Source organism: Nanorana parkeri, unplaced genomic scaffold (assembly GCF_000935625.1).
Source record: "Nanorana parkeri isolate BGI_ZX_2015 unplaced genomic scaffold, ASM93562v1 scaffold23, whole genome shotgun sequence".
In the NCBI taxonomy this organism is placed as follows: Eukaryota; Metazoa; Chordata; class Amphibia; order Anura; family Dicroglossidae; genus Nanorana; species Nanorana parkeri.
Genome location: NW_017306291.1, coordinates 2,614,771 through 2,628,877, shown reverse-complemented (window position 1 = coordinate 2,628,877; position 14,107 = coordinate 2,614,771). Strand labels below are relative to the sequence as shown.

The 14,107-nt window shown below is 39.7% G+C and overlaps 1 protein-coding gene across 1 annotated transcript in view; it reads left to right on the top strand.

Annotated features, from left to right (window-relative positions):
* Positions 1-14,107, top strand: part of MRC1 (mannose receptor, C type 1) — a 69,968-nt gene that overhangs the window by 11,488 nt on the left and 44,373 nt on the right. The window contains exons 3-8 of the mRNA XM_018564250.1: positions 695-868; positions 7,909-8,070; positions 9,858-9,971; positions 10,839-10,982; positions 12,439-12,618; positions 13,639-13,796. Coding sequence (XP_018419752.1) covers positions 695-868; positions 7,909-8,070; positions 9,858-9,971; positions 10,839-10,982; positions 12,439-12,618; positions 13,639-13,796 — 932 coding nt within the window. The remainder of the gene's footprint in view (positions 1-694; positions 869-7,908; positions 8,071-9,857; positions 9,972-10,838; positions 10,983-12,438; positions 12,619-13,638; positions 13,797-14,107) is intronic.

The window sequence follows — 14,107 nt, the reverse complement described above, 5'->3', positions numbered from 1 at the left end:
TAGTTGTTATGGAGGGCAGTGGATTAAGCCTCTTGCCCCCTCGCATGGCAAAATAATCTTTATTAATTATGCAGATTAAAGTTTTGGGATTGGTCTATCTTTGGACAGGGTGGTAAAGTTGGTGGCACCTTGAAATGTGTGAGGGGAAGGACATTGACCTCTTGCAGCCTGACCAGTGATCAAGAATGTCTCCTACCACCCTCCTTATTTTAAGGTTATTGCGGCTTTGTTGGCGGTTTTTTACTTTGCAATCTTTAAAGGGTTCTGGCTGTAGGTCCTCTGTGAGTATTGCTTACTGGATGCTGGTCTGGCACCTGTGTAGATTTTAGGTGCTTGAAGTCCTCCTGTTACTGCTACTGAGTTATGTTGGTTTACTAAAGATGTTAGTAAAAAATATGTTAGTAACATATGCTGCTTTAATCCAATAAAGCTGTGGCCCTACCCTTCCAATGCAAATTGTCTTGTATATTACTTGGCCAGGACTCAAATTGTTATATAAATTGGGTTGACTCATGGTTCTCAGCAGTTATGATTATTGTACACTGAACAAAAGGTGAAGTCTGATTGACTGATATGGAATTCCACCCAGCAATACTCTTTACTCTTGATAAATATTTGTATCCGGTGTTCTTCTAGAGAAGGACTTTTTGTATATTTGGTATATTATTCTCCCTTTTTTTTTTTTTTTGTACAGAGACCTTTTCTTTAAATGGAAATGCTAATGGTCAGCCCTGTGTCTTTCCATTCAAGTTTAACTCCAAGTGGTATGCGGACTGTACCACTGATGGAAGAAATGATGGCGGTCTCTGGTGCTCTACAACAGCAGATTATGATAAAGACAAGCTGTATGGATTTTGTCCACATAAATGTAAGTGTTGTGTTTGGTCTTCTGATGATATGCTGTAGTTTTTACAACGTTCCATACTTATCTCTACATTAGTAGAACAGTTGGGATTTATAGGTTCCTAAAGCTTGCAGATATTACCTGGAATTCATAAAGAGTGTGGTAGACACTCATTAGAATTCTGTCTCCTGATTAAAAATCTGTCTCCTGTCCATGCAACAAATGGCGCAACTTGTAATAGATTCATGTAACTGTCGTTAAGGTGTATATGAATCTGGTGCCTCAGACATGTGATACAATACTTACACATGCAACAGAAATTTGCTCAAACAAGGAGAAGGTCTTATTTACCCCCCAATTTTCTTATCACCAGTATGGCAGTATTTCTTAATAAATTTGTTGCTACCATAGCGCTAGAATGTAAAAGTGTTGGACATTAGAACTACCTAAACTTTTTACATGCATCTGAAATCGCAATTATTGGAAATTATTCACCAGGATTCCAGTTTGGAGTGCGGAGGGATACTTGCTACTTTACAATTAGCAATTAAACACATGGTGTTCATGAATTTATGTGCAGGACTTTCTAATATGGCCATAAGAGCCAGAAAAATGTTGCCGTGCTTTACGGAATCATCCTCATTATCTGCGGTTCTGTTTAAAAAACAGGTACATCTCTGTACTCATTAACTTCTTTTTAAAAATATCCCAGAAAAAAAACAAAAAAATCTGTAAATATAAAATTTCACCTTTTTTGCTTCTCTCTCTAGAGATTTAATGGTATCCTTAATTATTCTGCTGCCTTAAATTTCTTTGTATTGCTTGATAAAAGGGTAGTCATATCAGTAAATGAGCATACCAGCATCTCTTGATGATCATGCTACCATGCTACAGTCTCCTCCAAGTATAAGCATGCAGCCAGAAGATCTGCAGGGATACCAGTGATGTCCTTTTCTTACCAGAGGATATTTGTTTAATTGTATAGCTTCCTTCCTCAGTTGTCTTTCTAGGTTGTTTTTTTCCTGATGAATAAACCTCAATAAAACTGTATAATTTTAATTATGAAAAGTGTTATACTACACAATACGTCTCATCTCAACTCTAATTATTACACTTGTTATTTTGAAAAGCCAGGATAAGGGGAAATAGGGGTGAAAAAAGCACTTGTGGGATAAACCAACCCTTTTTTTGTGTATTTTTTGTGTGTATTATTTCTTCATGGGTCACATAGCTGATGGTTTGACCTTCTGTAGACATAGGAAAGAAAATGTAGATCTGAGAACCACAACAAGACTCACTCTTTCAAATCTATAAAAATAAAAATGTATTTAAAGTGACTCTAAACTCAGGAGTTAAACCTTAAAAATGCATTTCTGTACCTTAAGTATTAATACAATTGTATCTTATTTGTGTATCACTCGGCTGTAGATCCTCAAATCATCTCTGAATTGGTGCTGACACTGTCCTTCCTTCTGGAGGGTGACTACTTTTGTTCCCCATGGTCCCTGTGTGTGTTGTAAAGTAGTCACTGCTGTAAGTGAAAGCAGAGAAAGTTCAGGTCCCCTGCCAGACAGGGCATTGCTATGTACATATCAGGACTCGATAGACAGAAATAACCAAATCTTTGACAGCTCTTATACTGTATATGTTTTTAATCTGTAGATACATCTGTTTGCCTGGAGTCCAACTTTATGTTGTTATCTTTCACATGTGGATCTATAGAAAATTAACAAGTTTATAGTGGCCCTTTAAAAACTTTTTTTGGGAGGAGAGGCCATGTGCTGGTGCTTGTTTTGTCATTGTTATTTTAGGCAAGGTGCAGCTATCTGACTAGCATAACACCAAACATCTGCTCTGATCATTAACCTCTGACGATGTTTCTGTCATCAAGAGGTCCCGTTCACTCTCTGTCTACATATCCTCTGTGTAAGCAACATTTGTGTTTGGAATAACGATTCAGAGAGACCTCTGCTACATGATAACCGGCAGGCAACAGTGACTGCTGTGATTCTAAACTTGTGTCCATGTTCCACTGATCATTCTGCTTCCCTTCTGCCTTTTATGTGTGTTTTATGTTATATAAACCTTTTCTGTTGCCGTTCTTTCATGGAAAAAAATTTTTTTACAAACTCCACAGAGCATTTTTTAAAGCACTTTATCACTTGTAATTTGTTGGCTACTTGGCAGAGATTCTCCTTTCTTATGTCAGGTACTCTGACCCGGACCAGAATAACTCAGCCTTGTTAGAAATGTTTAAAATGTATCTATACCCAAGGACAAAAATGCAATGCATTGGTTTTTTCCCCATTATTTTTACCTTGTCCCATGGTGACAACGCTCACTTCCGGTATTGAATCTATAGAGGAGCAGCATTGTCACCCTAAGCTGCTCATCCCTGATTTAAACTACAGCATATATCCCCGTCTCCTCACCTTCATAACATAGGGTGAGTTGTTCTGCAGTTCACGGAGGTTACTGGGCAGGGCTGATAACACTGCTTGAGATTTCAGTGCAGCACAGGCACAGTGCATGCTCACTGAATTGCTGGCAGAATCAACAGATCTCTAACAGATATAACAAAATTCTTTCAATTGTATGTTTAACATACCAAAACAAGCAAAGATTTAAAAAAAAAATTTTTTGGTGGGGGGGGGGGGTTTTAAATACACTTTAAGGGGTCTATTTATAAACAATTCTCTGGGCCCTTCAGCCTGCGGATATCTGTGAACAATCGTTTTGTGTGAATTGTGATAAAAACTAAGTTTTTAATATATTTTCTTTTCAGGTCGAATGTATTACACTGTAAAGCTGCATTATGGCCACTAGATGTGGCTGGGGAGCATACATATTTCCTATTTCCTCCCTTTAGTAGCCATAATGCTACTAAATTATATATAGATCACTAGGTTTAGCAGTTATTTCAGTAACTGCCAAGTGTCCATGCACTTTCCATTTAAGAGATAACCCATGCTGTTTACTGAGATACAAGGGGAAGAACAGAGAATTTGTTTTTTTTTACAGCAAAAATGGGTAAGTGGGAAAATAAAAAAGGATAGAAGAAAGGGACCCAATAAGAGACCACCCTACTGGAGAACATCATAGTGTATGTGTACTGCATTTATTGTTATTGAACATATATTGGGTATAGAAAAGAATCCCCCCCCCCCCCTTTCTTATCCAGCTGTCTTAACCTATAACATCAAAGTGAAAATATAACTCCAACATGTCAGAAAAAAAAGCAGTTTGTAATTAAAGCAAAAGTTGGTTCAACAACATACTGACACAAGGGGGTGATCCTTTTTCCAACTCAGTGATTCTCTTTTTGATTTTTTTTTTGTTTTTTTTTGACATGTTGGTGTTATATCTTTCATTTGGATGTTATAAGTTAATACAGCTGGATAAAACAAAAACTGGGTCTGTCTTCATTTCAGGCTGCAAATCAACAAAATGTGATTATTTTAAAGGGTGGTGATTCTTTTCTATACCCACTGTATACTGAAATGTGGTGTAACATTTTAATTGGAGCAAACATTTCTTACTATGGGGGGCTTACAATGAAAAGTCACCATTGAAATGGTAGCAAACACAGTATGGCTTCCATTGTGGTACCACATAGGTAACTCACCAGATCCTCTGACCCCCCAACAAGATAGGAGTTTAGTATGAGCTTTGTGATGTGTACAACCCCAAAGTGTATATGCTTGTTCTGTTATTTACCATGGAGGATCTCCTGTTTAATAAACTGGGGATATCCTTCCCTATTGTGGGTATTTTTTATGAGGTTTACAGGTAGGGTTGCCACCTTTTCTTCAAGTGAACCCCGAACACTCTAGCAACGTGCCGATATTTATTTTGGGAAAATGAGCCACGGCTTATTCAGATGTAAATAGCGCCACCCATTCATATGTAAATATCACAGTCGAGAGTATTTTCAGTGGGGGGCCAGTAGCCCCTATCTTAATTTTGGTTGCCCCTGTCTGCCTGGCATCTTGTGTCCGGGTTTCTGCTGCCATGAAACCCGGACACAGCATTCAAAACCCGAACTGTTCGGGTGAATCCTGGACAGGGGGCAACCCTATTTACAGGTGTAGGAGCTGAAGTGGTTAAACACATCCCAATACGGCCATGTTACATAAACAGAGTGCTAGTGTAAAATCGGTGACTTGGAGACCTAATTTCAGAGCTTTGGTTTTTGTGCTGGAGGAGGAAATGACCCTCAGGCCTGAGCCCAGCAGTATACAAACCCTCTAGAAAGTGAGTTGCTTCCTATTTCCTCTCCGCCTGATAACACACTTCACTGTCCAGATTACATCAGAGGAAAAAGGTCACAGCAAACAATGGGCAGAACAAGAGAGATCATTCCACATGTCAGAAAGTCACATGGAGTTTCCTCTCTCTCCCCCTGACCAGGATCTGTTCACTTCCACCTCACTCTTGGGGCCGAGTTCTTGACAGAGAACCTTTAAAACACCACAACTGAATTTACTGTAAAAAGAAACTGAAGTATAAATAAGTAAAGAAAAAAATTACAAAAAGGAATTTCGTAGAGTACAAAAAAGTGTTTGCACACAGTTGCGGATACGGTAAAAGTGTTATTTATTTATTCAAGGAAAATAAATAAATTCTTGAATAAATAAAGAGGCTTTTTACAGGACCCAGAACCATGTGCAAACACTTTTTTTCTATTGTTTATGACGAAGGACTGGTGAAAGCCTTGGTTGTGCACTGGTGTTCCATAGATATGCATTGGAAGAAGGAGGTAGTTCTCTGTTTGTCTTGTGAGCTTATCTTGCATTTGTACAGTAACACGCCAGAAAAATAGGATGGCATGATGTGTATGGGGGTAGTTTTACCAAAAGGGATTCATGGGCCATTGCCCAGGGTGGCAGGGTTAGAGGGGGCAGAACCAAGCCTCAATATTTAGGGCCCATTCATACCAGTGTGTTGCAGCAGTGCACATTTAACTATATAAAGTGCATGTAAATGTTACATTTTTATTCAATAAAACTGCTGCCTACCATGATGTCCTCTTAGTAGATGCAATCCAGCAAACCATCAGTGGTATCCTCATATGCAATGTTACCTATTCTTACTGCTTTCCAAAAGGCCTCTTCCCTGTCCCTGTCACTAGGTGACAACAGGTTGTTAGCACAACCAGCAGTGTCAGCTAGGGGAGCTCAATAATGCAACAAGTACTACAATCCTGCTCATTGATGCACGCCTTGCCAGCACATATGGCCTGGATGTGCACAGCGGGATGTGTTGAAGCCCATTCTCCTGTCATTCGTGCCCACCTACCGAAGAGGGTGATTGACAGTGTCCACCGCCTGTGTCACTGCTTCCCCAGATATCTACAAGCCATTGCAAGGATTCATAGCACTATGCATGTAGGGACATGTAATTCTATTGCAACTTGTATTTGAGGATAAATAACGGTGCACCTGTGTTTGGAGTGAAAGGGCACATAAATGGAAGTTTCTGTAAGAGCACACGTGTAGGTAAGTATTCAATTAACAAAACTTCATATTTACATTTTTTCTAAAGTAGACCAACAATCTAACTATTGGGGGCATAGTGTAAAAAAATATTAATTGTAATTCGAGAGTTTAGTTCTACTCTAAGCAGCTGATTTATTTTGAATAGGTTGCCAAAGCTTATTTAGTACACTAAACCCACATAGGCAGCATTTATTCAGTGCAGGGCAACACAATGCAGATCTGTGCATTGCAGTGCACTACAACACAAGTATGTTGTGGTGCTTTGGGGCACCATTCCCATTGCACTGTGCTTGAGGTGTTATCATGCATTGATTTAAAGTGTGGACAAATGAGCACTTAATACGCATTTCCAAAACACACCGGTGTAAACTGTGATATCCTTTTCCTTATTTTGATCTCTCTTGTCTGGTCCAACTTCAAGAGATTCATGGCTAAATTCAGCAAATAAACTGTAGGGAAAAAGGGTGCAAGAGATGTCGACAGTGGTCAGAAGACTTTTTATAGGTCAGTAAAAATGTAAAGGTTAGTTCAAATTTTACAAAAAATTAAAAGGTGAACTAATTCATAACACCCCCTCCACCCCCTTCCCCAGTCCCAACTGCATTCACCTGTAATGATGACCTACACCAGTCTATATAATTGGCCCTTCATTTACAAATTTAATGTCTGGATCTGATAGACTTTTTTTGGACGCTCCATTGAGAATGGAGGAACTGGAGTCAGCTTTGCTAGAGCTTCTGGGTAGTAAATCACTCAGGTTAGATGGCTCACCCATAGAGCTCTACAAAATATTTGGAGATATCTTACTCCCAACATTTTTAAACACCTTCAATGTAGCATTTGATATGGGCCTTCTTCCATCCTCGATGTATGATGCCTTTAAAATAGCAATCCCAAAAAAGGGTAAAGATCCACTACTTCCTGAATCCTAGCGTCCAATTTCACTACTTTTTAAAATCTTACCCAAGATATTAGCGAATGGATTAAACAAGGTGATAATTTCTTTAATACACCCTGATTAATAATAGCTTTAATACACCCTAATCAGACTGGGTTTATGTCTAATTCTTCTATTTCAATTAACATAAAACTGACTTTTAAAAAAAATATACAAGTTTCCTGTACAAGGGAATGGAGCCTAGCTGGCGTTAGACGTCATATGGTTATGGGTGGCTTTGTTCCATTAAATGCCTTCAAGGACATGGAAACCAGTTGTTTCTTCATAAACTTATATTATTACATGGTTATTTATACATACAGTATTTACTTTTGGCATTTAACTAAAGAGTGCTGCTGTGGCCTTTGAACTCTATAAAAGTCTAATGTGTGTTTTTTCTTGGGAAAATTGGTCATAGGTTGGAGTTTGGTGTGTGGGTTATTAAGAGGGTTATATGGAAGGGCAGGCTACCTCTGACATACCCTGGTCATGATCCATACAGTCTATTGTTGTTAAGGTGATGTGTAATTAAGATGCTTGAGCTGTGCATCATTTTTCACAAATAAAACTCCTTTTGGATTGGCAGTTCTTTAGGATGCTGTTCCTTTAAATCTGTTTCCTCTTTTCAGCTACAATGGAAAATATGTGGACAACAGATTCCATCACTGGAGTCAACTATCAAATAATTTCAAATGCGGCTCTGACTTGGTACCAAGCGCGGAGGAGCTGTCAGCAGCAGGATGCGGAATTACTAAGTGTAACTGAATTACACGAGCAAACGTACATTTCAGGTGAGTTATGTAGGGGATTAATAATGATAGGACGGTCACAGATAAATAAAAGAAATCAAAGACATGAATACAACCAGTGAACACGGTACAGTATGAAGCTGAAACAATATGACAATATCTCTGAGAATCCTTTCAAACACAGTTCTACAGTAAGCTAACCAACACAAAAAGTAAGCAGAATCGCAGTGATTCCAAAACTTCACTCTGAAAATAATTGGAAGTCTTGGGGTTTATATCTATGGGAATTTGAGATAAGCTAAACCTGTCATTAAAATAATAACTAAAATCAAGAACAAAACATTTTTATATATTGCAGCTTGCCATTCCTTAGATATGGTGGTCGCATTGGGTTTATTTTTAGTTTAAGAAAATTTTCAGCAAGTACACAAAATAACCATTCCAGAAGGAAGGGATCTTCCTTCTTGAAACTACTAATCTCCTTTATGTAATAGATATGGACAAAAACATACATGTTTGATGTTCAGCCTGGGTGACAGCCTTGGCTCCCACCATACATACTGGAGGAGTGAGTGTAGCCTAGCCAGGGACAGGAGGTGTGCTATTCACAGGATTAATAGGTGAAAGTAAAGGGACAAAAAAACCTGAAAAAAAGATAAAATTAATTCAGCCAACATATCTAAGGACTGGTAAGCCACAATAAGCTGTATAACATTTTTGGTTTGGGGTTTAGATACATTTTAAATCCAGACTCCACATAATTTTAATCCAGTCTAGTTGGGGGTACTCAATCCATGAATGGCATATCATATCAATGGGACCTTAAAGGAAGCAAGATTGCTTTTTGGTCAGTTTTATTTATTTATTTTTTTAAGTTTACACATTTATAAATCACTGACTTGTATATTTATTTATTTGTATAAAATCACAAATAATTGATTATAGGTTCCATCTGAGACACTCATTTTGGTAAATGTTCTGGGCATTCTAATAAGAAAGCTCACCAATGCCTCCATGCTTGTTGGCAGAAAACTTTTCTCTGGTAGGAGAAAGGTTTGGGGTGTGTCCTTGCTCTAAACCAGCCCTTCTCAACCAATGTGCCACGGCACCCTAGGGTGCCTTATGGCTTCCTCAGAGGTGCCTCTGCATCATGCCTTTCCATGGAGCAGGGAGTAATCTGATGTGAAAGTAGTGGGCTCTAATGTGAAGGAGGATCCTAGTGTGAAAGGGGGTACTCTGATGTGAAAGAAGGGAGCTCCTGATATGAAGGGGGGCCCTTGATATAATGGGGTACTCTGATGTGAAAGGGGGGCTCTTATGTGAAGGGGGCGGGGGCTCCTGATTTGAAGGGGGGACTCTGATGTGTGCTTTTTCATGGGGTCCTTCCTTAATCTATCTGAGATAAGGGTCTGGTATGGATTTTGAAAGAGCTGCATCAAGATTTTGCTCTAAACCATTCTGCAGTCTTTGTTTCTCTTGCTATTTAGTTCTCTTTTTAGTGCAACATTTGTAGATACTGTATATTGTATATAGTGTATATACCATTGAAGGTATAGTGTATATACTAATACAGTATATACTGTATATATTACAGATAAAAGGACAAAAAAAGTATACAAACAAAATAGAGTTTGAATGTGAGAAGGACACAGGTCTCGAGGAAATAGCTCTAGATGTAACTTGCAATTTATTTCATAACCTTGATGGGTTGGGGTCATCATTATATGTTGTAACATTTCCCTCAAATTTCTAATTGATCATTATGAAGTTTAGTTTCTCTTCAACCTTCTATATACTTTCCTGATCTATTATGTGCTTTTCTTTCATAGGATTAACCAATACTGTTACAGCACCCTTATGGGTGGGTCTCAATAGTCTGGACTTTAACGCCGGTTGGAAGTGGGACAATGGAAATCCATTCCGATACCTTAACTGGCTTCCAGGTAAATCAGTAGCTTTTCAAATTTCTTTAAAATCAGCCAATCACTTCTCGCTTAAGTAATTTAGCAGTTTGTGCCCAATAAACAAGCCCACTTGGGTTATGCACACCCTTTAAAGGAGAACTCCAGTCAATGTTTCTTTTCATGACTGCAAGCCACAGCTCTACATAATAAATGCTGCGGTGTATTCTCTTACCTGAATCAAGGTGAATAGTTGTGGTAAGATTCTGTTTCAGATGTGCATTGTGCTTAGTGACTAGCATGTTGTCCATGTTGGCTCAGGCCCAGTATATTGTGTGGGGAAGGCTTTATTTTCTTCTAGAGGTCAAAAACGAAATTCAGCATTGCTTTATTTTTTGAAAACTTAGTATCAAAACAGAGGATTGACAGCCATATTCCTATTGCTTGAAACCTGTAATCAAGGGTCCAGCCAGTTTAAATCTGCTTATATTTACGTTAATGGATATGTGTACTTTGATAAAGCTCACTACACACTACAATCTGACTCTACAATCTCCCTTAGATCTACCAACAACGATGTAGTGTAAGGGCCTGCTTGATTAAATACACATTACATTTATAGTTTAGAGAGGTCCACATATTGCATCACCTTGGTAGTGGTAAATCTAATTGATATTATATAAATCTAAATGTACAGAGATTATGCAGTCTGAATGTAATTTGTATTACCCTCCACACCACCTCATCATATCTGGAAGTAGAGGCCCATGCCCGTTTGGTTGAATGACATTACATGGAATGCTTTCCTCTGAGTTCTTGGTATGCTTTATAACCTATGAATAACCTGTTTTTTTCTAATAAAATGTCCTTTAAGTGTTTCTAAATACGAATTTTCATTACTTCCTTTAGGAAACCCTTCAGCAGAACCAGGGAAGAACTGCGTGGCGCTGAATCCTGGAAAAAACGCTAAGTGGGAAAACAAAGAGTGTTCCCAAAAGCTAGGATACATCTGTAAAAAGGGCAACATCACCTCCTCCTACATCCCCCCGTCTGGTAGGAAATAAAAGGATTGCTAATGTCTCTAGGTCTTTTAGCAAATTAGAAGGACTGTCTATCCCTATCTCCGACTGTCTCTCTATCTCCACCTTTCTTTATAGACACCTCTCTCTTCACCTTTTTCTATCTCTATCTCCCTCTAGATCTTTCTAGTTCTACATCTCTCTCTATTTCCAAATGTCTCTATTGCTATCTTTCTCTATGTCTATCTCACTCACAATCTTTCTAGTTCTCTATCTTTATCTCTCTCCTTCTCCATGTTTCTCTAGCCACATCTTTCTCTCTTTATGTCCATTTTCTGAATCACACATCTCTCCCATATCACTAATGCATTTTTGCTCTAATGGCTCTATGCCATAGAGGGGTGATGCAGGAATGGACAGCACAATTACCAGGAATTGCCTTGAATTGATCACACTTTGCTCTAATGTAGGAGTTACAAAAATGGTGTTCACTTTAATTTTCCAGTCATGTTAAAAGCAAATTCTTGTTTACTTTGAATACTGAATATCTGTATATGCAAATGCTTTTCACATGACTGGATAATTGAAGTAGATTTTTCATCAATTTTTTGAGTGAACATTCTCAACTTCTGTAGTAAATCAGGCCAATTGTTTTGTATACGTTACAATTTGATACTATAAAACAACAGCAGACAACAGGCAGGAGGCAGATGCTAGAGTGTCTGTGAAGGTTCTCATTCATCCAGGTCATGGTATATCTGTAAAAAATAAGTCAAGGCAACTGGACTGTATTTTTCATGGAGACGTTTCACTGGTCATCCAACCAGCTTTCTCAATTCAGAATGACTTAAAGAAATACAAAAATTATCTGGGAATAAATATGGTGAATGTTGCTCCAATCCACATAATCTGCTTTGTTGCAACCAGGTGTTAATTGCATTTGCATAATTGGAGCTAGGAGGTGTTATTAACACAGCATTGTATGTGGCAGACAATGGATGTCTCACCCCCCCCCCCCCCCACACCACCTAGATGCTAGAGTGGTGTAAGTCCCTTGATGGCCAAAGGAAACAAGGGATGGCCAACTCAGGCCCAGACAAGTAGAATCCAGGTTCCAGACAGGCAAACAGAGCAATAATTGATAATAGTAAAGGTAATAGGCTGATGACTAGGGTAAGAGCAGACACACTGAGGACATATACAGTCATAGATAGGGCGTGAACACTCAGATAGTAGTCAAAAACAGATCACTTTAAAGGGCATTAACAAATAGACAAACCCCGTGCGGGAAAATGGACAAATGCTGTGCGTTAGGGTGAGGTTCCACTATGGGGTGAAACGTAAACCCCAAACAGGGAGACATGCAGAAAAAAGGGTATAATGATTATTTTTTACTATTTAAAACTGAAAAAAAGTTTAAATGGTGAGCAACAAAATTGTACAGAGCCGATATACTTATTAAAATGAACTCTTTTTATATTTTGGTACAGACACTGAGCCCATCAATTGCCCACCCAGCTGGATCCCCTATGCTGGCTATTGTTATTCACTGCATAAAGAAGCCAAGATGTGGAAAGATGCCATGGTGTCCTGTAGGAAAGAAGAAGGAGACCTGGCCAGTGTGTACAATATTGGAGATTCCGGATTCGTTACTTCTCAGTTCGACTTCGGTAGGTAACACTGAACTGTCACCTGTTATTCTGCCATCGTCATTTCTGGTTCAACCAGAAAAGTGATAATTACTGACCCATAAGTAATAAATGAAGGATTGTAACCCCTGTGGAGTTTTCACTTGCTTTAGCCCTGGTGACAGAGGTTTTACCAGATAGGAAGGAAGGGGAAGTCTCCAATAGCAACACAGGCATATATTTAAAAAAATGAGCTTAAAATTTAAAGGTTAATCGGCTTATATTTTGACTTCCCTGGTTTCTGCTTTCCCCCCTAATCATCATGCTAATGGAATTTTTTCACTTTTCTGTTTTTATTAGATTCCTTATTTTAGACCCAGTGATGTCATCACTAGGCCTCTCTGCAATGCAGGCAGATCATGGTTGGTGGGAGGGGTCGGCAGGGTGCTGTATAGAGCTTCCTGCCTTAGTACTCCTCTCAAGAGCCTTTCGCCCTGACGTATAGAGAGGGCTGGTTCTTGGGAGGAGTTATGCAAATATAAAAATTCCTTCATGGGCGGATGTCCATCTGGAGGAGTGGGCACTGCTAGGCAGGCTATATTCACATGCAGAGCACCCTAGGTAACAGTGTTGTCCCTGAGGCGGCCGGGGAAAGGGTGGTGGGAAGTGTCGGTGGATGAGTGACGCAATCCTCCCTGCCCGACTCATTGTCCTCTCTAGCTCCTAGCAACCTGTGACATCACTGGTTGCCAGCAGCTGGGAAGGGTGCCAGCCAGAGCATCCCAGGTGGCTAAGAACTGAGTGAGGAGATGTGTATGGCCCTAAGCCAGGCTCTTAGCCACCTGGCACACTCTGGCCTGAAAGGGGGTGGCACGAACATTGCAAACACTGTGCAGCAGAGCAGCACAGCCCCCCCCCACCACACCCCCTATGGCCCTGCTAGGTAACTCCTTTACATGATGGGGAGCAAGCAGTTTTGGCAGAAGTTACATTTCAGCTACTACATTGTTAATGTCATGTCAGGTTTATAGGAATCTGAACTTTTTGAATTCTCTCTTGCAGAAGCCGCAGAGTTTATTTGGCTTGGGCTGAACGACTTGAAGACACAGCTGTTTTTTGAGTGGAGCGATGGCACCCCGGTGTCTTATACGGTGTGGCAGAGTGGAGAGCCTTCTCACCTCACTAACAAACAAGAGGATTGCGTGGCTCTAAACACCAAGGTGTGCCATATCACCAGGGCTGTCCCTACACTATTTGCCGCCTGAGGCGGTGGGTCGACATCCCGCCCAGCTCGCCGACATCACTGGATGCCAGGAGCTCATTGGGATGCCAGCCAGAGCGTCCAGCCCAGCTCCTGGCAACCAGCGACATCAGTGAGCTGGCCGGTCACAGTTAAATTACCTATTACAGTATATTGAGGTTTTACCTGGAAAAATAATTTGTATTTTTATCCATGCAGTCTTGAGACTTACACAACAGCAAAGCTTGATTGGTGACCTGACTTTCCTCTGTTACAGTTAATCAATGCAGC